This window comes from Ovis aries, chromosome 3 (genome assembly GCF_016772045.2).
Source record: "Ovis aries strain OAR_USU_Benz2616 breed Rambouillet chromosome 3, ARS-UI_Ramb_v3.0, whole genome shotgun sequence".
In the NCBI taxonomy this organism is placed as follows: Eukaryota; Metazoa; Chordata; class Mammalia; order Artiodactyla; family Bovidae; genus Ovis; species Ovis aries.
Genome location: NC_056056.1, coordinates 4,545,005 through 4,570,163, shown reverse-complemented (window position 1 = coordinate 4,570,163; position 25,159 = coordinate 4,545,005). Strand labels below are relative to the sequence as shown.

The 25,159-nt window shown below is 40.5% G+C and overlaps 1 protein-coding gene across 9 annotated transcripts in view; it reads right to left on the bottom strand.

Moving 5' to 3' along the window:
• Positions 1-25,159, bottom strand: part of SETX (senataxin) — a 97,183-nt gene that overhangs the window by 36,485 nt on the left and 35,539 nt on the right. For all 9 annotated transcript variants that reach the window (XR_009600089.1, XM_042248025.2, XM_060413760.1 and 6 more), the window contains 8 exons: positions 24,887-25,006; positions 22,575-22,746; positions 22,358-22,445; positions 17,754-21,899; positions 10,980-11,079; positions 7,199-7,372; positions 4,931-5,163; positions 3,525-3,692 (listed from right to left, as the gene is read on the bottom strand). Coding sequence is in view for 8 of the 9 variants with exons in the window: in XM_042248025.2 (XP_042103959.1) it covers positions 3,525-3,692; positions 4,931-5,163; positions 7,199-7,372; positions 10,980-11,079; positions 17,754-21,899; positions 22,358-22,445; positions 22,575-22,746; positions 24,887-25,006 (5,201 nt within the window). In the remaining variant the exon portion in view is untranslated. The remainder of the gene's footprint in view (positions 1-3,524; positions 3,693-4,930; positions 5,164-7,198; positions 7,373-10,979; positions 11,080-17,753; positions 21,900-22,357; positions 22,446-22,574; positions 22,747-24,886; positions 25,007-25,159) is intronic.

The following is a 25,159-nucleotide window of genomic DNA, read 5'->3' as shown; positions in this document are numbered from 1 at the left end:
AAGTTCCTATAATAAAAATAAAAAACACCTGCCACCTTCAATTCAATTCAGTCACTCATTCGTGTCCGATTGTGACCCCATGAATCACAGCAGGCCAGGCCTCCCTGTCCAACACCAACTCCCGGAGTTCACTCAAACTCATGTCCATCAAGCTGATGATGTCATCCAGCCATCTCATCCTCTGTCGTCCCCTTCTCCTCCTCTCCCCAATCCCTCCCAGCATCAGTCTTTTCCAACGAGTCAACTCTTCGCATGACGTGGCCAGAGTATTGGAGTTTCAGCTTTAGCATCAGTCCTTCCAAAGAACACCCAGGACTGATCTCCTTTAGGATGGACTGGTTGGATCTCCTTGCAGTCCAAGGGACTCTCAAGAGTCTGCTCCAACACCACAGTTCAAAAGCATCAATTCTTCGGTGCTCAGCTTTCTTCACAGTCCAACTCTCACATCCATACAGGACCACTGGAAAAACCATAGCCTTGACTAGATGGACCTTTGTTGACAAAGTAATGTCTCTGCTTTTAAATATGCTATCTAAGTTGGTCATAACTTTCCTTCCAAGGAGCAAGCATCTTTTAATTTCATGGCTGCAGTCACCATCTGCAGTGATTTCAGAGCCCCCAAAAAGAAAGTCTGACACTGTTTCCACTGTTTCCCCATCTATTTCCCATGAAGTGATGGGACCGGATGCCATGATCTTTGTTTTCTGAATGTTGAGCTTTAAGCCAACTTTTTCTCTCTCTTCTTTCACTTTCATCAAGAGGCTCTTTAGTTCCTCTTCACTCTCTGCCATAAGGGTGGTGTCATCTGCATATCTAGGTTATTGATATTTCTCCCGGCAATCTTGATTCCAGCTTGGGCTTCTTCCAGCCCAGCGTTTCTCATGATGCACTCTGCACAGAAGTTAAATAAGCAGGGTGACAATATACAGCCTTGACATACTCCTTTTCCTATCTGGAACCAGTCTGTTGTTCCATGTCCAGTTCTAACTGTTGCTTCCCGACCTGCATAGGCAGGTCAGGTGGTCAGGTCAGGTCTGGTATTCCCATCTCTTGAATTTTCCACACTTTATTGTGATCCACATAGTCAAAGGCTTTGGCATAGTCAATAAAGCAGAAATAGATGTTTTTCTGGAACTCTCTTGCTTTTCCATGATCCAGTGGATGCTGGCAATTTGATCTCTGGTTCCTCTGCCTTCTCTAAAACCAGCTTGAACATCAGGAAGTTCACGGTTCACGTATTGCTGAAGCCTGGCTTGGAGAATTTTGAGCATTACTTTACTAGCATGTGAGATGAGTGCAATTGTGCAGTAGCTGGAGCATTCTTTGGCATTGCCTTTCTTTGGGATTGGAATGAAAACTGACCTTTTCCAGTCCTGTGGCCACTACTGAGTTTTCCAAATTTGCTGGCATATTGAGTGCAGCACTTTCATATCATCGTCTTTCAGGATTTGAAATAGCTCCACTGGAATTCCATCACCTCCACTAGCTTTGTTCATAGTGATGCTTTCTAAGGCCCACTTGGACTTCACATTTCAGGATGTCTGGCTCTAGGTGAATGATCATACCATCGTGATTATCTGGGTCGTGAACATCTTTTTTGTACAGTTCTTCTATGTATTCTTGCCGCCTCTTCTTAATATCTTCTGCTTCTGTTAGGGCCATACCATTTCTGTCCTTTATCAAGCCCATCTTTGCGTGAAATGTTCCCTTGGTATCTCTAATTTTCCTCAAGAGATCTCTAGTGTTTCCCATTCTGTTGTTTTCCTCTATTTCTTTGCACTGATTGCTGAGGAAGGCTTTCTTATCTCTTCTTGCTATGCTTTGGAACTCTGCATTCAGATGCTTATCTTTCCTTTTCTCTTTTGCTTTTCACTTCTCTTCTTTTCACAGCTATTTGTAGGGCCTCCCCAAACAGCCATTTTGCTTTTTTGCATTTCTTTTCAATTGGGATGGTCTTGAACCCTGTCTCCTGTACAATGTCATAAACCTCTGTCCATAGTTCATCAGGCAACTCTATCAGATCTAGTCCCTTAGATCCGTTTCTCACTTCCACTGTATAATCATACTACTGCTGCTAAGTCACTTCAGTCGTGTCCGACTCTGTGTGACCCCATAGACGGCAGCCCACCAGGATCCCCCATCCCTGGGATTCTCCAGGCAAGACACTGGAATGGGTTGCCATTTCCTTCTCCAATGCATGAAAGTGAAAAGTGAAAGGAAGTCGCTCAGTCATGTCCAACTCTTCGCGACCCCATGGACCACAGCCTACCAGGCTCCTCTGTCCATGGGATTTTCCAGGCAAGAGTACTGGAGTGGGGTGCCATCGCCTTCTCTGGTATAATCATAAGGGATTTGATTTAGGTCATACCTGAATGGTCTAGTGATTTTCCCTACTTTCTTCAATTTAAGTCTGAATTTGGCATAAGGAGTTCATGATCTGAGCCACAGTCAGCTCCTGGTCTTGTTTTTGCTGACTCTATAGAGCTTCTCCATCTTTGGCTGCAAAGAATATAATCAATCTGATTTTGGTGCTGACCACATGATGTCCATGTGTAGAGTCTTCTCTTGTGTTGTTGGTAGAGGGTGTTTGCTAAGACCAGTGCGTTCTCTTGGCAAAATTCTATTAGCCTTTGCCTGCTTCATTCCGTATTCCAAGACCAAATTTGCCTGTTACTCCAGGTGTTCCTTGACTTCCTACTTTAGCATTCCAGTCCCCTATAATGAAAAGGACATCTTTTTGGAGGTGTTAGTTCTAAAAGGTCTTGTAGGTCTTCACAGAACCATTCAACTTTAGCTTCTTCAGCACTACTGGTTGGAGCATAGACTTGGATTACTGTGATATTGAATGGTTTGCCTTGGAAACCAACTGAGATCATGCTGTCATTTTTGAGACTGCATCAAAGTACTACATTTCAGACTCTTGTTGACCATGATGGCTACTCCATTTCTTCTAAGGGATTCCTGCCCACAGTAGTAGATATAATGGTCACCTGAGTTAAATTCACCCATTCCAGTCCAGTTTAGTTCGCTGGTTCCTAGAATGCCAACGTTCACTCTTGCATCTTACACTGATACTAAAATTACTGTGAACAGCTCCACTCCAATACAAAATAAAAAGTTTAAAAAAAAATTACTCTGGCATAAAATTGTATCGTTAACTTTTCTGAGCCTTACCTTATTATCCACTGATTTTATTCAATACCCAATCCAACCAAAATGCAGCCCAGGGATAGATACATCCAGGATGGTCTCCTGGTATCAGCTACGACCACTAACAAAGCCAGACGACCATTCTAGCCCTCAGGAGTGATTGCACACAAGATAATATTTTCTGCCTTTTTATTTCTTATAGCCTTCTCCATCTCTGCTACCCCTTTATCTGGTACGGTTCCACACAGCATCAAAAGATACACAAAAGTGAAGGGGGAAAAGGCACTTTAGCACTTATTCACACATTAGTTAAATCTAGTGACATGAAATGATATATTCAATTAAGAATGCTGCTGCCCTCACAAACACTTTACCTCGGTCAGCAGGCGGTACAGGATGCCAACAATGGTTTTTGATTTTCCTGTTCCAGGTGGTCCATGAATCAGACAGATCTTGGCAACTGATGGGGAGTGTTTCACCATGGCATATGCAGTTTCTATCGCTTTCTTCTGGTCTTCATTGAAATCTTTTAAGTAGGCAACCTATATGAAAGACATTAGTGAGAATGACTTTTTCTTTCTGTGGTGGCCCAGGAAATCAAGACAGTGGAAAAATCTGTGTGAACTGCTCCTGTCCTTCATCAAACAGAAGCTTTATGATCAGGCAAGACTCCAAAATGACCTTTAATCTAAGAAGCACATTCACTACTGGAAAGAGTCACTTATAAGTGTCTACAGGCTTCAGTCCATCTATAAATAAAACAATATTTTTATTTGTGATTCTTATAAAGATCACAAACTAGTTTTGTACTCTCCTTTTTATTTATTCTGATTCTTCCCATTTTCTGATCTTCCTGGTGGCTCAGACGGTAAAGCGTCTGCCTGCAATGTAGGAGACTGGGGTTCAATTCCTGAGTCAGGAAGATCCCCTGGAGAAGGAAATGGCAATCCACTCCAGCACTCTTGCCTGGAAAGTCCCATGGACAGAGGAGCCTGACAGGCTACAGTCCATGGGGTCGCAAAGAGTTGGACATGACTGAGCAACTTCCCTTTCGCTTTCTTCCCATTTTAGTCGATTCTCTCCCTTGACAGCAAAACCATTCCAAGACTTTCTTTCCTAACACAAGTGACGAGAGCGGGAAGAACACGGATCTTGGCTCAGCTCCGCGTCTACACCTCAGTTCACTCTCAAGCTGTGTTTCCAAACTTACCTCTCTGGACTTCAGCCTCCACCTATTTTTATATAAATCCCTTTATAGGATCCCTCAGAAGGTGAGAATTGACAGAAAACACACATGGAAGCCTGAACACAAGGAAGGGGTTCAAATAACATTTCTTTCCCTTCACCTGTCTCTGTGTTAACTTCCTGGAACTTATACACAATTTCATAATGAGAAATATCCATTCACACAATACAATAACTTCGTCTTCAAACTGGCAACAGTACCAAAAGCTCCACTGGTCATTCAAATGCAAAATTCATTCCATTAAACCTACTCCTACTTACTTCTGCATTTTAACCACCTAAAAAGTTAAGTAGGATGTTTACCTAACGTTTTAATGTTGTTCTTCAAGCGTGTTTTCAATTCCTTATTGCACTCTACCTTCTTCCTGAGGTAAGCTAACTAACACAAAGACATACTTTACAGCATTAAAGAAGACTAGGCACTGGGCATACACTGTGACTAGTAAGTCTTTGCTGTGGACAAAAGGAACATGATGCTTTAACGTCGTGACGTGAAATGTTCTGACTTTCCCTGTATCAAATGGTCATCACTCACAATTCTCTCAGACGTTGTAGTTAGTAAATCTTTTGTACAGAAGTCCATGGGGTTTGGATTCAGAATGGCTCTGGCCAGTTGGTTCCGACCACTCAGCAAAGACATGGCTTTCAACTTCCTTTGTGTAGTCACCAGAGAGCTGATTACAAAGCATTTCACGAGTTCATTTAAATTGACTGGTAAATTATCTTGAGTCTGGATGGAAACCGAACACTCAGATTTCCCATTATGCACTGTTACCAAGACAGAGAAAAAGCAATCTTGGTTACCAGTGAATGCAAGGTGTCCAGTTAAAAAGGTTATTCAGAACAAAGTGTTTTATAACATGTTTTCTCCACATCATTCAAATAATTTACTCAGTGAAGGTAAATTACTATTTATCTACTGAATGGCTCCTACAAACCAGGCAACATTCCTATCCTCGGGAGGCTTATTTTTTAGGAGGAGGAGGCAGATAATCAAATAAACATGCCAGGTGATGGTAAGCAGTATGAAGAATGCAGAGGAGGGGGATGAGGAAGTGAAGAGGGATGTAAGGGAGTGTTATGCAGACAAGAGAGTCAGGGAAGACCTTCCTGGTAAGATGACATTTGGGCATGGTCTTAATACAAGGAAGCCATGTTGGTAACTGGAAAACTATGTTACAGGCAGAGAATCAGCAACCGCAAAGGCAGCAGGGTGCCTGGATTATTGAGGAACAGAGAAAAGGCTGGTGTGCCGGAAGGAAGCGAGCTTAAAGCCTGAGAAAGCACTGGTGGCTACTCTTCACAGGGCTCTGCAGTAATGACTCTGAGTCAGGTCAAGGGCTACAGGACAGCTCTGTGTAGGGAAGGGAATTGCCCTAATGCCCACATTAAAAGAATCACTTACAGTGAATGAAGAATGCACTACAATGGGAAAAGCAAAAAGACCACTTAATCCAGGTGAATCCAGGTGAAAGTGAATGGTCCTGTGGGCCAGAATGTAGTGGGAGAGGTGGGGCCAGGATGGAGGATACACTGCAAAGGATGGGCCAGTTAACAGGACTTCCTGATGAATTGGTTGGAGCCTGCGAGGGAGAGAAAGACTCAAGCCTGACTCTGAGGTTTGGGGCTGAGTAACTGGGAGAATGGACGTACTGCATGCTATGATGGGAAAAGCTGAAGCAACAGCACATCAGGCAGTAAATCAAGTGTTTCTTTTTGGAGCAGATTTTAAATGTCTAATAATTTCCAAATAGAGATGGCAGAGTATTAGATACATGAAGAGCTCAGGGAAGGAGGCCACCTTTGAAACAGAACTCTGGCAAATGTAGCCACCTGTCGGAGTCAAAAGCACAGACAAAGCGATGTATCCCCACAGCTCCTCTTCTACACGCATCCTACATGAAAAGCTGAGCTGCGCTCACAGGAGAGTAAACACAGCACACCAGTTACAACGCGGCACACGGCTGAACTCCAACAGCTTTGTTGCTGTTTATAAGATGTAATGCAAAAAGGTGAAGGAATAATGAAATCATATTCTCTTCACATAAGAGAGACTAAAAAAAGCAGCGATGTCAAAACGGCAGCTTGGCATATATAGAGAATGTGGACTTCACAGTCAAATAAAATTAGGTTTTAATTCTGAACCTACCATTTAATACTGAGGGTGACCTTGGATAAGTTATTCAACATCCCGACCTCTGATATCCCAATAAGCAGGGAATAGCTAGTTCTGCTTTGCAGGGCTCTGGGAAAAGACAGTCAACGTGCACAGAAAGGACAGGGCGCACCGTGTGGCACACAGCTGGCACTCCTTAAGTTCAAGCTAACATGATTTCTGTTATGCTCCCTTAGGGAGAGAAGCCCCCACAACACAATGGAGGAGAGTGACAGAAACAGTAAAGCCCTCAAGGTGCCTTACAGTTAGTTACATCTTTGGTCTGCTCATTAATCATTAGCCAGAAAACCAAAGCTGGAATGTGATTTAACAAACAGATGGCTTGCAAATTGTCTGTTTTATAACAAACACTGATAGATGAAGGAATTTACTAGAAGAAGACGACATTACAAAAGAAAGCTTTTAATCTGAAGTCTAAAGCAAGAAATACTGGGCCTTTTCCAGCTGAGTCTAGAAAATCTAAAAGAGGTCTCAGAAAGGTAAATCATCAACCTCACAAACACAAGTCTGTTAAATGTACACCAGCTAAATGTACAGCAAATACATGGCTGGTAAAGCCTAATCTAGAAAGAAATGAGAAGACGAGTTTCTGACAGACATCTCTACAGAGTCTCACGAGGTACTCACTGACTGAAGTACGGCGGAATTTATGAACATAGCCACAGTAATATTCACAGGCATCCTCCAGGTGACTCCACTCTAAATCTTTCTTCTCCTCATTGAGTCTTTCAGGAACCAAAAACACCAAATCATTTTCCCTTGGATGAAGCTGTTTAGCTAGTTCACTTTCCTCAAGATAAACTGTAAAACAGTAAGAAGTCAGCATTTATTCTAACAGAATAAATTTACATAAGATTAACTAAAGGGATATTAAACCCTTGTACTAAGAGTTCAAGCAAGTAGACAGCGCTGGTAGACTTTGAAAGCCAGTGGGCGTTTTCAAATATTGATCACAGAGTATTATAAAGTTTTTCTTAAAAATTTACTGCTACAACACCAAAGTAGATGAAGTCATAATATTCAAAAGGAGTTAATAAATTTCCTTTCCTTGAAACTTACCTTAGTTTTTAATCAAAAAATTCTCACTTTTGTGCTCTACTTTCAAAATCCCCAGTGAAAACGTGGAAACAAATCCAAGTACATAGAAGCATTTTGAGCCTACTGGTGGCATTTCAAACAAGGGGAAAGGACAGCAGTAAAATAAATGGGGCTGGGAAAACAGCAAGCTCTAATTAAAAAGTTTAGTCCCAACTTTGCCAATTCTCAACAAACTTCAACATTTTTTTTCCTCTAAAACTTACACAGGAATGCAAAGGGACAAGAATAGCCAATGTACTCATAAGGCAAAACAAGCTAAGAGGATTTGTTTACTAAAACTTTTTCTAAAGCTTAACTAATCAACCAGTGTGACATGGGCAGTGAGGTAGGCAAATGATCCAATAGAGAAAGGCGTCCAGAAAATATCAGTGCATTAAATAGCCACTAGATTTATGGCAAGCATGGCACTACAGACCATGAAGAAAGGATAGTCTTTTCAATTAACAGTAGTGGGATAATTACATCTCCATTAGGGGAAAAAAATGAAACATGGCCCCTACATCTTACTCATGCACAAAATCAATTCCAGGTTGACAAAACAGTGAAGCCTCTAGAAAAGGGATTGGTAAACTTTCTGTAAAGAGACAGATTTTTCTTTGCCGGTCACATATGGAATCTGCTGCATATTCATCATCACCATCTTTTTTTCAAAACCTTTAAAAAATTATTATAAAAACCTTACTCTAGGGCAATATAAAAACAGGATATAGGGTAGATGTACAAGCTGTTGTTTGCTGGCTCCAGTTCTAGATGTTAATATATTTATGACCTGCAGCAGGGAAAGGTTTCTTCAATGAGTCATAGAGCATTCCATAAAAAAAACACACAAATGTATCTGTTATGTTAAAAATAAATTCTAAACAAGAATTTTAAAGACATCTCTACGAGAGTCATAATGCAAGCCAGAGTGGGAGAATGTTTCATATCCAAACTATACAAAGAACTTGCTACAAATCAGTAAGAAAAAGACAACAGAAAACGAACAAGTCTTTTGGCTTCCCCAAAGAGGTTACTTAAGCATCTACCAAATATATGAAAAGGGGCTCAAGTTCATTATAGCAGAATAAAACCACAAATGGCCATCAGTATGCACACTGTAACAGGTTAAATTAATAGCACAATCGACACAAATGCGTCGCTATAAACATGGAACAATGTGACTTCCATACACTGGTGGGGGTGCATAATTTCTGTATAAACGGGCTTGGCATTATCTACTTCAGTTGAACTCATACAACTCATCTCAGGAGACAAGAATACAAAAATGCCTTCACATGACACCAGAGACACATGACCGACCACAGTGGCATTATCCATAACATGCTGTGCGTGAAGAGTTACTAACATAGCAGGCCTGAGGCTTCTGTCCTGAGAAAGCTTACACGTTGCCCCTTCATTGGCACCTGAGAACTTGCATTTCCAGACAGTTCTCATTCACTGATGACAATGGTGCACGGCATCTAACCTGTTGGCCAAATTCGTTCTCTGTGGTTTATGTCAGACACCCACTTTGCTTCAGGGAAGTGATGAATCTGGAATGGGCAGAGGGTGCTGCAGGCACTGAGCCCCTCAGATTCCCTGGTAGGTAACATGCCACATGTACCGTCACACCTCACTAGTGGGACAATTACGTGCCTGTTGTGTGACTCCACTGGGAAAGGACTCTTGAAGGTTGTTCCTGGTCTGCTTTAGACTTCACCCATGTGCTTAGTCCCCTTTGCTAATTTTGTTTTGTATCCTTTCACAGTAAGAAGTCACAGCCATGCTGTGAATATAATTCCTGAGAGTTGTCCTAGTGAATCTCTGAACCTGGGATTGGGCTTGTGAACTCCTGATACACAGACCAAAACTGATAGAAAAAAAGCCCATTAATGGAAACTCCCTGGTGGTCCAGTGGTTAGGACAAGCCACATGACTTGACCAAAAAATAAAATAACAATCTCCATCAACGGTAAAACTGTAATGTCGTTATACACTGAAATAATACCACAGCAATGAAAACAAATACTAAAGATACAAACAAAATTGATGAATTACACACATGTTAAATGAAAGAAGTCAGAAATAAGAGAAAAGACTATGATTCTATCATACAATCAAGATAAATGGCAGATAAATCAGTTACTTAAATATTAAAAAGAAATATAAAATTACTACAAGAAAATATGAAACTATTTAATTTCTAAAACCAAAATTTGAACAGTAAAGTTTATGAACATAAGCAGATAAAAACTGCCTCACAAACCAAACGTGAAAATGAACGCAAATAATGAAACTAAAAAAAAGTTACAACAAATGCACACAAATAACAAACTTCCTAACAGAAAAATGACAAATGGTATGCAGAGACAATTATGTGACCGTTTCCAACCCCCCCAAATTTAAAGGACCACTAAAGACTTGGGGACAAAATGTATAATCTCAAATGAGATACAGTTCCCATGTAAAACTGGGGAAAAGTTTAAACTAGCAAATGAGGAGAGATACATTCTTATGTTCTTATGTTAGACGTGATAATGGAATTCTTTTTGGTAGACAGAGGCAATATGAATCAAGTCTTTTTTTTTTTTAAATTTTACTTTATTTTACTTTACAATACTGTATTGGTTTTGCCATACATCAACATGAATCCGCCACGTGTGTACACATGTTCCCAATCCTGAACCCCCCTCCCACCTCCCTCCCCATACCATCTCTCCGGGTCATCCCAGTGCACCAGCCCCAAGCATCCTGTATCCTGCATCGAACCTAGACTGGCGATTAAAAATGCATACACTGTGATCCAGGCAAAAGGATTTATTCAGTGTAATGGTGAAAAACCATAAACAATATACATATCTAACTAGAAACTGGTTAAACAGAACTATAGAACATGCTAACAATAATTACAAATACTGAAAAGACATTTACAACAAATTAAGTGAAAATAAGTCAAATGTAAGCTTTGTGAAGGCAGAATTTTATGTTCTCATCCCAGCTACATATCTGGCATCTAGAATCACACACTATCAGGCAATACACAGTCAATAAATATTTGCTGAGGTAAGTAAATAAAAAAGTCACAAAATAGGTAAAATAACCCTACCCCCTCACCACCTCCCCACACTTTACACACAGATGAGGAGCAAGTCTAGCAGTAATATATGCACTACTAATTATCCTCATTAAGTAAGACTTTAAACATAGTCTACATAAGATTCAAATTAGGAAACCTATATCCCAGAAAATACAAACAATTATCCTGTTCCCTCAAAAGAAATCTCTCCAATTATTACATGACACAGTGCAAGTTACTTAAGAAAGAACTTACCCACAAACTCCCAGTATTTTTTATAATCACCAGGAAATTTTCGTAAATGCAACTGATGGAATTTCTCTTTGTTTGGAGAGCTGATCCATTCCTGTGCCACCTTAGCAAAGCAAAATAAGCAAATTAAGAAAGCAAAAACATCTGAAAATTTTTCCAACGTAAGCAACAATAAAATCCAGAACCTAGAAATCCCAGGTGACAGAAATAGTAAAAATTAACTTGGGACTTCTGGTTTCCAGCTTGGCATGTATGGAACTTAAAAATCACCAGTGCATCCTAAGTATACAGAGATAAAAAGGTGGATACAGACAATCAAGACTTATCAGAGCAGAAACCCTTAAGCAGAAACCTCCATGCCAGGAAGAAAACCTGAACTGGATTTGGCAAACTGTTGGAGGCTCAGTATAAACGACTCTGAACGCTTAAAAAGCCTAGGGCGACCCAGTCATAAGGGACATCTCACACTCTACTGAGTTTCACATCTAGGAGTTCTAATAGGCCCCCACAGTAAATGTAGGAGAAAATTCCCTGTGTCCTTTGGTGCGGGAGGGGGAGTGGATATAGCAGTGTTGAGGGTTAGGAATTTTAGAACCATTTTAAAATACAGAGCATTCTGACCTTTTAAAAAATTTTTTTCACTGGAGGATAATTGCTTTACAGTGTTGTGGTGATTTCTGCTGTATAACCACCTGAATCATCTATTAAATATATATCCCCTCCTTCTTCAGCCTCCCTCCCACCTCCATTCTAACCTTCTTAGCACGGCTTTGATCTATACAAAAACTGTTTTACCAGAGCCAAACTTGCTCGATGACAATGGGTGAGATGCCTGGATGGCATCACCAACCTGATGGACATCAGTCTGAGCATGCTACAGGAGTTGATGATGGCCAGGGGAGCCTGGTGTGCTGCAGTCCATGGGGGTCAAAGTCGGAGACAACTGAGCAACTGAACTGAACTGAACTTTGCTAGGCTTTTATCAGAGCCTAACCTACTTAGAGGAAGAAAACCTACTCCAGATCATTCTAGTCATCCTGTCTCACCTGAGGAGGCAGGGAGAAACCAAGATGCATGAGTGTGAAAGCCAGAGGCAAAGGCTCACTAAAAGACTGACATCTGGGCTTCCCTGGTGGCTTAGTGGTAAAAAAAAATTCCCGCTGCCAATGCAGGAGACATGGGTTAGATCCCTGATCCAGGAAGATTCCACATGACAGGGAGCAACTAAGCGCTTGCACCACAACTACTGAACCTGTGCTCTAGAGCCCAGGAACTGCAACACCCCCTACAACTCGTGCTCTGAGTAAGAGAAGCCCCTGCACCACAACCAGAGAGCAGCCCCCACTCGCCACAGCTAGAGAAAAGCCCGAGCAGCAACGAAGACTCAGCACAGCCAAAAAACAAAGAAGACTGACAGCTTACCACAGGACTGTGGCGTGCTCTCCCTTCCCCCACACCTCAGTACTCTTTAATAAATGTCTGTTTACTGTTCTTTTTACTTAGTAGATCAAATCCACCTTACAACAAAAAATAACTGCATTCTCAAATGCAAAAACACAGTTTAAGAGACTGAACAAGCATCAAAACTAGTCAGATATAGCAGGAATACAGGAATTGTCAGACCAACAATTTTTCAAAAATTAAAACCTATTAATTTATATACTAACTTTAAAGGAAAAAATACCCTATGAACTAATAGGTGGGTAAAGTAATGAATGAGATGTCAATTTTGAAAAAGATCCCAAAGGAAAGGCTAGAGATTAAAAACACTAAAAGAAATGAAGGATGCCTCTACTGGGCTCATTAGAATGATGGGCACTGCTGAGGAAAGAATCTCTGGGATTTAGGATGCAGCAACAGAAACTACCAAAGCTGAAAAACAAACAAAAAGAAAATGAGGAAAAAAGCCACATCCCAGAATATCCAAGGACGGTGCCACAACGCCAAAAGGCGCAGCATACACATAATGGGGATATGAGAAGGAGCGAGGGTGGGGAAGAAGCAGTACCTGAGACAATGACGACTCAGTTTTCCAAAATTAATATCAGACCCCAAATCACAGATCCAGGAAGCCCAGAGACCAAGCAGAATAAACGCCAGAAACTACACCTTTAGGAATCATACTGTATCATATTCACACTTTAGGAATGTGAAATACTAAAGACAGAAAAAAATCTTGAGCCAGTGAGGAAAAAAACCACCCTATCTATAGCAGAGAAGATTAAGAACTACATCCGACTTCTCTTCAGAAAAACGCAAGCGAGTGAAACATTTAAGATGGCTGAGAGAAAAAAAACCTACCAACCTAGAATTCTGAATCCGGCAAAATTATCCTTTACAAGTGAGGGAGAAATAAAGAGAGAAAAAACCCTACCGACCTAGAATTCTGAATCCAGCAAAATCATCCTTTACGAGTGGGGGGAAACAAGGATCTTCTCACACAGAATCTGAGGGCATTTGTCACCACTGCACCTAACTTGCAAGAAAAGTTACAAGATCTTCAAAGAGAAGGAAAATTAAATAGGTCAGAACTCAAATCTACATAAACAAAGGAAGACCATCAGAGAATGAATCTGTGAAGGCAAAATTAAAACCTTTCTTATGTTTAATTCATGTAACAGATAACAGCTTATTCAAAATAGCAGCAACAACATATTAAGCTATGGATGCTTACGTATGTGCGTGTGTGTTTGTTAACATAGGCCTATATGTATGTGAAACAAATAACAGCAATGATACATTGGATGACAAGGAAAAATCAGGAATATTTTGTTATTGTAAGGTAGACACACTATCCATGAAGTGTTATCTGAACACAGACTTGGTTGTAAATATATACTACAAGCTCTAAGGCAATCACTAAAAAAAAATTGTGTTGATATTCTAAGGATAGACAATAAAATTATATAAAATGCTCAAAACCACAAGAGCAGGGACAATAAAAACAGGAATAAACAACAAGGGTAACATAAAAAATAGTAGCATGTACAGTTAACATGCTGAAGCTAAAGCTCCAATACTCTGGCCACCTGATGTGAAGAGCTGACTCACCAGAAAAGACAATGATGCTGGGAAAGCCTGGGGGCAAGAGGAGAAGGGGGTGACAAGAAGATGAGATGGTTGGATGGCATCACTGATTCAATGGACATGAATCTGAGCAATCTCTGAGAGAGAGTGAAGGACAGGGAAGCCTGGCATTCTATTATGGGGTTGCAACGAGTTGGACGTGACTGCATGACTGAGCAACTGAACTACAAATCCTTTCATCATCAACAGTTCTATTAACAGCTCTTTTTATGTGAACCTCTGGCAGACAACATTACTGGCCTCTTCATGGATCACAGCCTTGTTGTGGTAAAGGAGCTTATGTAACTAAATGAAGCCATTAGACATGCTGTGCAGGGCCACCCAAGAGAGACAGATCTGAGTCAAGAGTTCTGACAAACCATGGTTCACTGGAGAAGGAAATGGCAACACACTACAGTATTCTTGCCTGGAGAACCCCATGGACAGTTCAGTTGCTCAGTTGTGTTGACTCTGTGACCCCATGCACCAAAGCACGCCAGGCCTCCCTGGTCCATTACCAACTCCCAGAATTTACCCAAACTCATGTCCATCGAGTCGGTGATGCCATCTAACCATCTCATCCTCTGCCATCCCCTTCTCCTCCTGCCTTCAATCTTTCCCAACGTCAAGGCCTTTTCAAATAAGTCAGCTCTTCCCATCAGGTGGCCAAAATATTGGAATTTCAGCATCAGCATCCGTCCTTCCAATGAACACCCAGGACTGATTTCCATGTGAAAAGACAAAAAAATATGATAAATGAAGATGAGCTCCAATGTGCTACTGGGGAAGAGCAAAGGGCAATTACTAATAGCTCCAGAAAGAAAGAAGAGGCTAGGTCAAAGTGGAAGCAATGCTCAGCTGTGGATGTGTCTAGTGGTGAAAGTCAAGTCTGATGCTGTAAAGAGCAATACTGCATAGGATCCTGGAATGTTAAGGCCATGAATCAAGGTAAACTGGACGTGGTCACGCATGAGATGGCAAGAGTGAACATCAATATCTTAGGAATCAGTGAACTAAAATGAATGGGAGAATTTAATTCAGATGACCATTTTATCTACTACTGTGGTCAAGAATCCCTAAGAAGAAATGGAATAGCCCTCACAGTCAACAAAAGAGTCTGAAATGCAATACTTGGGTGCAATCTCAAAAATGACAAAATGATCTCAGTGCAGCTCCAAGGCAAACCACTCAACATCATAGTAATTCAAGTCTATGACCCAATCACTGACATCAAAAGAGCTGACCAGTTCTATGAAGACCTTGAACACCTTCTAGAAATAACAAGAATGAAAGATGTCCTTTTCATTACAGGCGATTGGAATGCGAAAGTAGGAAGTTCAGAGATACCCAGAATAACAGGCAAGTTTGGCCTTGGAGTACAAAATGAAGCAGGGCAAGGATAACACAGTTTTGTCAAGAGAACATACTGGTCACAGCAAACACCCTTCTCCAACAACACAAGAGACAACTCTACACATGGATGTAGGCATTTCACGAGACGGTCAATATGAAATCAGACTGATTATGTTCTTTGTAGCCAAAGATGGAGAAGCTCTATACAGTCAGTAAAAAGAACACCTGGAGCTGACTGTGTCTCAGATCATGAGCTTCTTACTGCAAAATTCAAGCTTAAATTGAAGAAAGTAGGAAACCACTAGGCCATTTAGGTATGACCTAAATCAAATCCCTTATCATTACACAGTGGTGACAATGAATAGACTCAAGGGATTAGATCTGGTAGACTGAATGCCTGAAAAACTATGGACAAAGGTTCGTAACACTGTACAGGAGGCAATGACCAAAACCATCCAAAGAAAAAGAAATGCAAGAGTGCAAGATGGTTGTCTGAGAATGCTTTACAAGTAGCTGAGAAAAGAAGAGAAGCAAAAGGCAAGGGAGAAAGGGAAAGACATACTCAACTGAATTCAGAGTTCCAGAGAATCACAAGGAGAGATAAGGCCTTCTTAAATGAACAATGCAAAATGAAACAGAATGGGAAAGGCTAGAGATCTCACCAAGAAAATTGGAGATGCCAAGGGAACATTTCATGCAAACACAGGCCCAGTAAAGGACAGAAACAGCAAGGACCTAACAGAAGCAGAAGAGATTAAGAAGACGGGGTAAAGATCAACATGAATCAGCCACAGGTATACCTATGTATATAAAACTCTTGGAGGAAATTATAAAACTCTCGGAGAAACACTCTTTGACATACATCACAGCAAGATCCTCTTTGACCCACCTCCAAGAGTAATTAAAATAAAAACAAAAATAAGTGGGACATAGGTTAAACTTAAAAAGTTTTGCATAGCAAAGGAAACTATAAACAAAATGAAGAAGCAAATCCTCAGAATGGGAGAAAATAACTGCAAATGAAACAACTGACAAAGGATTAATCTCCAAATTATACAAACAGCTCAACAGCACAAAAACAACCCAATCAAACAGTGGGAGAAAAGACCTAAACAGACATTTCTCCAAAGAAGACATACAGGTGGCTAATAAACGCATGAAAATATGCTCAACATTGCTTGTTATTAGAGAAATGCAAACCAAAACTACAATGAGGTATCACCTCACACTGGTCAGAATGGTCATTATCAAAAAATCTACAAATAATAAATGCTGGAGAGGGTGTGGAGAAAAGGGAACCCTCTTGCACTGTTGGGTGGGAATGTAAATTGATACAGCCGCTATGGAAAACAGTATGGAGATTCCTTAAAGAACTAAGAATAAAGCTTTCACATGACCCAACAATCCCACTACTAGGCATATACCCTGAGGAAGCCAGAACTGAAAAAGACCCACGTACCCCATGGTTCACTGCAGCACTATTTACAATAGCCAGGACATGGAAGCAACCTAGATGTCCATTGACAGATGAATGAATAAAGAAGTTATGGTACATATACAATGGACTATTACTCAGCCATAAAAAGGTATGCATCTGAGTCAGTTCTAATCAGGTGGATGAACTTGGAGCCTGGAATACAGAGTGAAGTCAGTCAGAAAAACAAAGATTGACTATTAATGCATACATATGGAATCTAGAAAAATGGTACTGATGAACCTATTTGCAGGGCAGTAATGGAGACACAAACATAAAGAGAGTTGTGGACACAGTGGGGGAAAGAGAGGGATGGACAAACTGAACTGAAGCATACATACTGCCACATGTAAGACAGCCAGGGGGGACTGAAGCATACACACGGCCACATGTAAGGGAGCCAGGGGGGATTCGCTGTGCGACTCAGGGAGCTCAGCCCAGTGCTCTGTGACACCTAGACGGGTGGGATGGGGTGAGCGGTTTGAGAGGGAGGGGACATATGTATACTTATGGCAGAGTCATGTTGATGTGTGGCAGAAACTAACACAATATCATAAATTATCCTCCAATTAAAAAAATTTTTTTAACATAATTAAATGCATAACTATCTCCTCTGAGAAGTCTTCCGTTTCCTTTGCACTGAAAAACATTTCCTCCTTTGCCACCCATGGACTGTGTCTGTAAGTTCCAGAAGGGCAGAGATTAGGAAAGTACTGATATTTCCTGTGTATGACCAGCATCTAGAACAGTGTCTGGCACAATGTCTTTTCAACATGACATTTACAAGTTATATTTTAGCTGTTCTCCTAGCATGGTAAAAAAGAAAAAAAAAAAAAAAAGGCAATTTCAAAATCTGGATGTATACGATTAAAACACATACTTACTGTTTCGAAAGTATTCAGTACCACCAAAGGGAAAAACACATTGAAATAATCTCCACAGTCTTGAAACCTGATAGGCACCCGTCTTGCGATGGACTGACACAGACTCGACGGGGGCCCACACTGGTCAAAGTTCACAAACATCTCGTATCTCCATTTCAAGACCTCTTTTACAAAGGTATCAGAGATGGACTGTGACGATGTGAGAATGTTTACTGGAGAGGAAGTCAAAAAAGATCTGCTTTCCCCAAATGGAACTCTCAAAACTTGCCTGTTGGAGTTATTTGGAGTCTGAGCAGGGAAAACACTGCACAGACCTTTCACTTCAGCCACTGGCTTCAGAGACACCAGAAGGGGTGGCTGTGGTCCTTTCAGAACAGACTGTGCCCCACTTGACTTGTTTTTCAGACATGATGGGAGGGATGCGGTACTTTCCAAAGACTTGGAGAGACCAGCAATCCGTGAAGTACTGCTTGAACTAAAAACCTTGGTCGTGGAAGGTCTCAAACGTTTTGATGCAGACAGAGGCAAGCCAGGTTTACGAAATGTATCTTCATCTGTGGCTTTAGTTTTTGAGTGTTTAGAGCAGTATTCACCTGGGTTTTTCAGAGTTTCAACACAATCTTTGTACCTACATTTTGTGCTACTCAAAGATTCCGACTGAGGCTGCCTCACACACTCTTCCTCTCCCTGCACGGTATCTTTTCCATCAATGACTTCAATGAGTTTATCATACTCTCCCTCAATTTGTGAACATAAATCCATGTCTTCAGGGTCACGCTGTGTTAAGAATATATCCTCCTCCTCTATGTCACTGCTGAATTCAGGCTCTCCCTCTTTCAAAGTCGCCACCTCTAAATGATGGACTGTTGGGTCACCTCTGCCTAACAGGGCCTCTGAGGTAGGAACAATGGCTTCAGTCGTTGCTGTTCTTCCATTTACCATGACAGGATTACACTGGTTTGCTTTCACGGGTTCTGTTTCAGAAGACTGACATGTTAGTAACTGTTTTCCCTTATTGTTAGCAGTCACTTCGGCTCCTCCGTGATGACTGTAATCTGACTTACTTGACTCCGGCACAGCAGAGCTCTGTGCAGCACATGGCCCTGCTCGGGTCTTATCTGTACTTCGATAATCAAAACGTCCTTGTCTGTTGCGTTGTGATTTGGATCTCATCTGCCTATGCAACTGAAGGTCTTGACTCGTCAGCAGTTTCTTATTATTTCTGACAGAGAGAGTCTGAGGAGAAATTAACTTTGTCTTTTTCCGGGTGTCGACTACTCCAACAGATCTGCCATGGTCACGTAGCTGATCTATACACTCTAAAGATCGCTGGGACAATTCAAACGCCCTACGAGGAGCCTTTTTCAGGCCAAGTTTCTCAACCGTTGAAGTTGGTTCGGGACACTGGCGAAATTTCTTTGGCGGCACAATAGCAGGAGTTGTTCTACAGCTTATGTAATGGGAACTTTTACTCTGTCCTTTCTTGGTATCTGAAGGGGATTTCTTAGAAGCTTTAACCACTGGAACTTTCCTGACAGGTCTGGAATACGTGCGAGGCTTTGGAAGAGACTTCTTTGGGGAAACCGCAGCATTTCTCTGAACACTTGAACTGGGAACTGTAGCTCTTGGGTCTACACCTTTAAAATCATTTTTACTCAGATTCCCCTTGTTAAAAATACCAGACTGGTCCTCATTTTTGACAGAAGATGAAGGCCTTAGAGGATCTTCAGCTATAGGGTTTTCATACCGTCTTCTCTTGGGTTTTTTTACTTCAATTTCACAAAATTCCTCAACAGAAGTACTACTACGTGGTTTTGTGCGCTCTTCAAAGTTCTCTGCTACTTTTTTAATGACCTCTTCAGATACATAATCTGTCTCATAACCCAAATCATTTGCAGTATCACCCACAGGAGTCGAGCATGGATTTTTCTCCTCCTCTTGAGCTGAATTCTTGTCTGGTTTCTGATCATGCCAAACTGAAAACACTTCACATGGAGTCTCAAACTCAAAAAACTGAGAATCAGATTCCTCAAACTGCAAAAGGGACACTGGATTTTCTTCCTTTATTAATACCTTCTGTTCCACATTTGTGTTAGCTATTGAAGTATGTTGCTCTGGACATTCTTTCTCAATGCATGCTTTGATCTCTTTCATTTGTTTCTTCAAACCCAGGATTCTTTCCTCCTCCTCCTCCTCATCGGAATCTGAAATAATAATAACCTGTCCACGGCAGGTTTCCCTGATATTTTGGTTTGCTGTGAAACATCTTTTCTCATCTTTTACTTTTCTTTGTATTTGGGATAAACTTTTTTGAGTTGAATCTGATGGGAACTTAGTAACACTGGCTTGAGCCATTAAAGATAATTTGTGGAGGTCTCTATCTACCTGAGAATCTGTTAAGGTGTCAGGCTGGGGACTGCTGCTAAGGTCCTGTTCTCTTAAATTAGAAGAAAATTGATCAGTGCTCCTACTAATTTTCCTATCTCTCAATTCATGTCCAGTCACAGGCTCTTTAAAGGGAGATGCTTTCATCATGAAAGTATTGGTCATTTCTGTGAGTGAGACCAAATCTTTGGTATCAACATGACATTCCTGTATTTGACAACTGTTTTCAGGGGTAGAAAAAATATCTAACTTTTCTTTCTTTACTTCTTTCTTTCTCAGCAATAAACAGCTTTGAGATTTTTGTTCTCCATTTTTATCATCCAGAATACCATTAGGGACTAAAGAAGGAGTGCATATGTTTCCACCTCCTTTCTGACCTCCTATATCTTTCTTTGAATAGAAACCCTCAATGCCAGATACAGTCAGGTTTTCCTCTAAACTGATACTTTTCCTGTGTTGCTTTTTTATTACATGTGACAACTTAGCACAGACTCCATCTTTATGTGTCTTAGATTTTGCTGTTGAGCTTTTGCCAAGATCATCATCCTTTAAAGAGAAGTCCTCATTGGAGGCAGACACTTTTTCCATAGAATCCGTACTAGAAACAGTCAATAAGCGCCTTGATATTATTATTCCTCTGTCAAATACTTTTTCTGGACCATTTCTTAAAGTACCATCCTGTGGGGTACATGAGGAATTCTCTTTTACACACTTATATTTCCCTGTACTTATTTTAACTTGATTTTGAACTCTTTCACAGGCAAGGTTTTTACTCCTCAGCTTCAAACATGACTCAGCTGAGAGGTGGCCTTCTAGTTTCAAATCTTTTATATAACACGGCTCTTTAGTCTCTTCTATAGCATTATTTGCTTTGCTCAAAATACTCTCTTGCACTTGATATGCATCAGCTTTCATTGGTTCTTTAGAAGATGTTGGGCTGGAATTTTCCAGACAGTGCACATCTTTTTCAGACTTCTTCCCTATTTGTTCACTTTCTTCTTTAAAAGATGCTGGAGGTGTCTTACATGCAGGATTCAGATCGACAGAAGTGCTAAACTGAGGTACTTTGAATTTTATGTTCCTAATAATTTGCTTTAAACAAGTTTGTAGCTCATGGGTTTCCTGACTAGTCAACTGCCAACCTAAAGATAAATTCCCTCGCAGGAATAAGTTGAGTTTATCCCGGAACCGTTTACAGAGAGTCTGCTGCCCAAGCTGATAGCCTTCTTTCAGGAGACTTCTAATCAGCTGCACACAAGCCAGCTGCACAGAGTTGGAGGGCATTGAATGCAGTGACAGGGATGATATCATTGCTGTGCCTTTGGAACAGTTTCCAGATGACTTCTCGGAACTCCGTGCAAACGCTGTGGTCGGTAGCTTGGCACACTTCACCACAGCCTCCACCCACTGCTGGGAACTAACCCACAGCAAATGTAGACATTTTTTATTTCTATGCAGTTCAATCACGGACACCAAAATCAGAAGGAAAAACTCAGTGACTTTGTCACACACAGCGTCTGTCTGGTTGAGAACATCTTTGACTTCAGAGTACAGATGGTGAATAACCTCCACTATGTAAGCCACACCCAGATCCTTCAGGTCCATGAGGGATTGCACGAAAGGGATGAACCACAGAAATGTGCTGTTATGAACACGCATGTCCTGACCAATATCTGACTGGAGCACGTTAGCTAATGTTTCCATTTCTTCATACATGTTAGGACAATAATCGGGGCAAATGGCTGATCTCCACCCCGAATCCTAAAATGAAAGAGATACAGATGTTCAGAAAAACAAGCATCATTCATGGTTGCCTGACACATAGTTGTAAACAAGAAAATATATTGCTCAATTCTCCTGTTTTGGTGCACATATACAGACCCCCAAGAAATTGAAAACAGTTCAATTTTGAGGTTAAAGTTTCATGAAAAGGTTAAATTTACAAAACCTCCGTGCACTCTGAAATTCTTTCCATCAGCTGGTTCTGATTTCCAGTCACATGATTTATCTCCCCCATGCCATAAACATTCCCCCCTTCCTAACCATACTTAAAAATTTCAAAGAGTCCCCAGGCACTACTGTTCAATCAGAAAAATTTTATGCAACAGGTGATTCAGAATAGCTATATCCCATAAAATCAGCACTGCAACTGATCTCTGCACTGTCAATACAATATAAAGGCAATACAGTATCATCTGAACTCTGAAAATGCTTTATACCTTTTTGGTCTTTTCAGGATTATAATTGTATACAATCTGGCTGCAAGTCACCATATCATCCAAATATGACTCCGGTTCTAACTTGGTCCTTAAAAATATTAAGAATAAATAGAAATTACTGAACTAAAGGGGGTAAAAAAAGAAGAAAAAAATCCTGTCAATTAATAGACTTCCTTATGCAGACTGTTTGAAATCGTGACAAAGGAACTGAACAAACCTCATAGAGCTGTTCCGTATGTTCTGGATCTCTCTATTGTAGCTCACGTTGTTAATAATGGTTTGAAATGCTTCAATAGGATCAATAAGTTGACCCCAGACCTTAGATCCAAGGCGATCCAGAATCACCATGAAACAGTGTAATGCTGGCCAGAAAGGATCCACACTATCATCTGAAACACAATGGAGTAATTGCCAAGTTAAAAAACAATTAGAAAAAAAGTACTAAAATATATTGAGAATTAAGCACCCATTACCTGGGTAGCAACAAAACTGAAAGCAAAGCAGGAAGTAATTTAAGCCCTGCCAACTATAGGTCTTAGAAAGCTGGCAAATTAAGTAGTGTTTGCATTTTTTTAAAAGCAATACACCTTGGTTAAGAAATTTTTTCATGTGAAACAAACTGAGATAGTCTAGATAGATAAACTCAACTTTCTCACCCTGTTTGCCACACCTTTAAGAATCTTTCCTACTCTGCTTCTTCCAGACCTTTATATTCTCATCCTTCACTAAATAGCAGAAGTGAGGAAGGGAGAATTAAGAAAAACCTGGTATCTCCAGATCTAAACAAAGTCCATGATACAAGAAATCCCGAACTGTGTGTGTCATCTGGCTGGTGTACGAGACTGAATCCCTGAGGCACTGGACAAGCAGAGATGCACTCTTTTCATCCACCCCTGTCTCAATGTGGCCTTGTTATTTCCATTCCGTCCACGTGGCAGGAACGGTCACTACTCCCATCCTCTGGCATCCAGTCGTTTCCCTCTCCTCTATGTGCAGTGGCAAAACACAGACCCACTCACAGACCTTAAACTGCTCCTCACTGTTTTCTAAGGAAATTCAAAGTTCTCAGTCAAGCACTTGTAAGATCTTATTCTATTCTTCTCAGATTTATTTTTCCATACTAAAATAAAGATACACCATCTATAGAAAAAAAAAAAAGGATTGCTGGCTTTTCCCAAGAACTAGATAGAACAGTTTCACTATTAGTACCACCAATCCAAAAAAAAAAAGTTTCCTTTCCTTCCTTACAGTTCAACTCAAATACCTCCCCCTGCAGCAAACACTCCCAGTCATTCGACCTTCCACAGTACTCTGTTTGGAGTAAGTGGTCTCACACACACAATCTCTGACAACCCAAGAACTTTCTGCTTTATTTCCTTCAGGGCTCTTAGACTCTACTTTAAAAAAAAAAATCATAGTCATTTGTGTAGAACTTCTCATATACTTTTTTTATCCTACACTGTAGCTATCTTTTGTCTAGCAAGCTCTCAAATACAAAGTCATCAGTAAGGTAAAGACAATTACAGAAAGTTTCCTAAAGAGGTGACTCATTCTGAAGCATGTTAGGGGAGCTGGATTAACAGAGAGAACAGAAATGCACGTGTAAAGCACTGGGAAAGAACAAATTACTTAGTAAATTCTGCTAAGTGAATTAGTAATAACCTTGATCAGAAATAATCTCACAAGAAAACACATGTGATCAAAGAAACAGTAACAGTTACATATTTCTTTTAAAATTCTCCACAAATTGTATCTATACCGAAGTTGCCTAAAGAGAAGTTAAAGTGGGTAAAAAATTGTATTTTCACAGGATATGGCATGCTTGGTCTTTGATGATTCATTCCTTCATAAAGAAGGTTAAGACTGGAAACACTAGTACAGACTCTCACTGATAAGCCTGATAAAACCAAGCTGGCCTCTACTAACAAATACAATTTTAGACCCTATTTATTAGGCTATCTGAGCAGCACTGTCCAAGGGAACTTCCTGTGATGATACAAATGGCTCACTGTCTGCCCAGTTTAATATGGCAGCAGCCAGGCACATGTGGCCACTGGGCTCTTGAAGTTACAGCTAATGGGACTGAAAACCTGAATTTTTAAATTTCCTTAGTATAAATTTAAACAATCACATTTGGCTGGCAGTCACTGTGTTGGACAGTGTAACCACAGAAAACCGAAGTGAAATGAAAAACCAAGCAAAAGTGAGGTATGGGACAGCAGAATCTTTCTGCATACATTTACTATCACATTATTAGAAATTCACCTCCTTTGGGTTCTAGACTACTCTTCATTCTACTACTAATTGGGTATTGCAATGTGAGAAAGTTAACACCTCTGGGCTTCAGTCTCTTATGAAAATAAGGTGCTGAGTTAAACTCTAAAGATCCTTTCCAATTTAACATTCTGAACGTGACAAAAACCATAAAGTGTTCATTCTTTCCTCCATATCATACATCCAAATTCTTAGTGACTCTAGTAATTTTAAAGTGCACCACCATCACAAAATTCAGCAAATAAAGTTTATTACCATTTGATTGCCTCTCCATGGTATGAAGTATTGACTGCATAAAATCATTCTGTTTATCTGAGCCCAACAACAGTGAATCCATGGCTTGCTCCTCAAGAATGGTAAGCAGCATGCAAATACCTGTAAGACCACATATAGTTTGCTTGAACTGATGACACTAATGCTGTTCTCAAGTCTTCTCTGGTTTAGTTGGCAGAATAATAACATGGCAGTAAGATGAAGCAAAATATAATCCAGTGCCTTAGACACTAAAGTCTGAGACATTCACATACA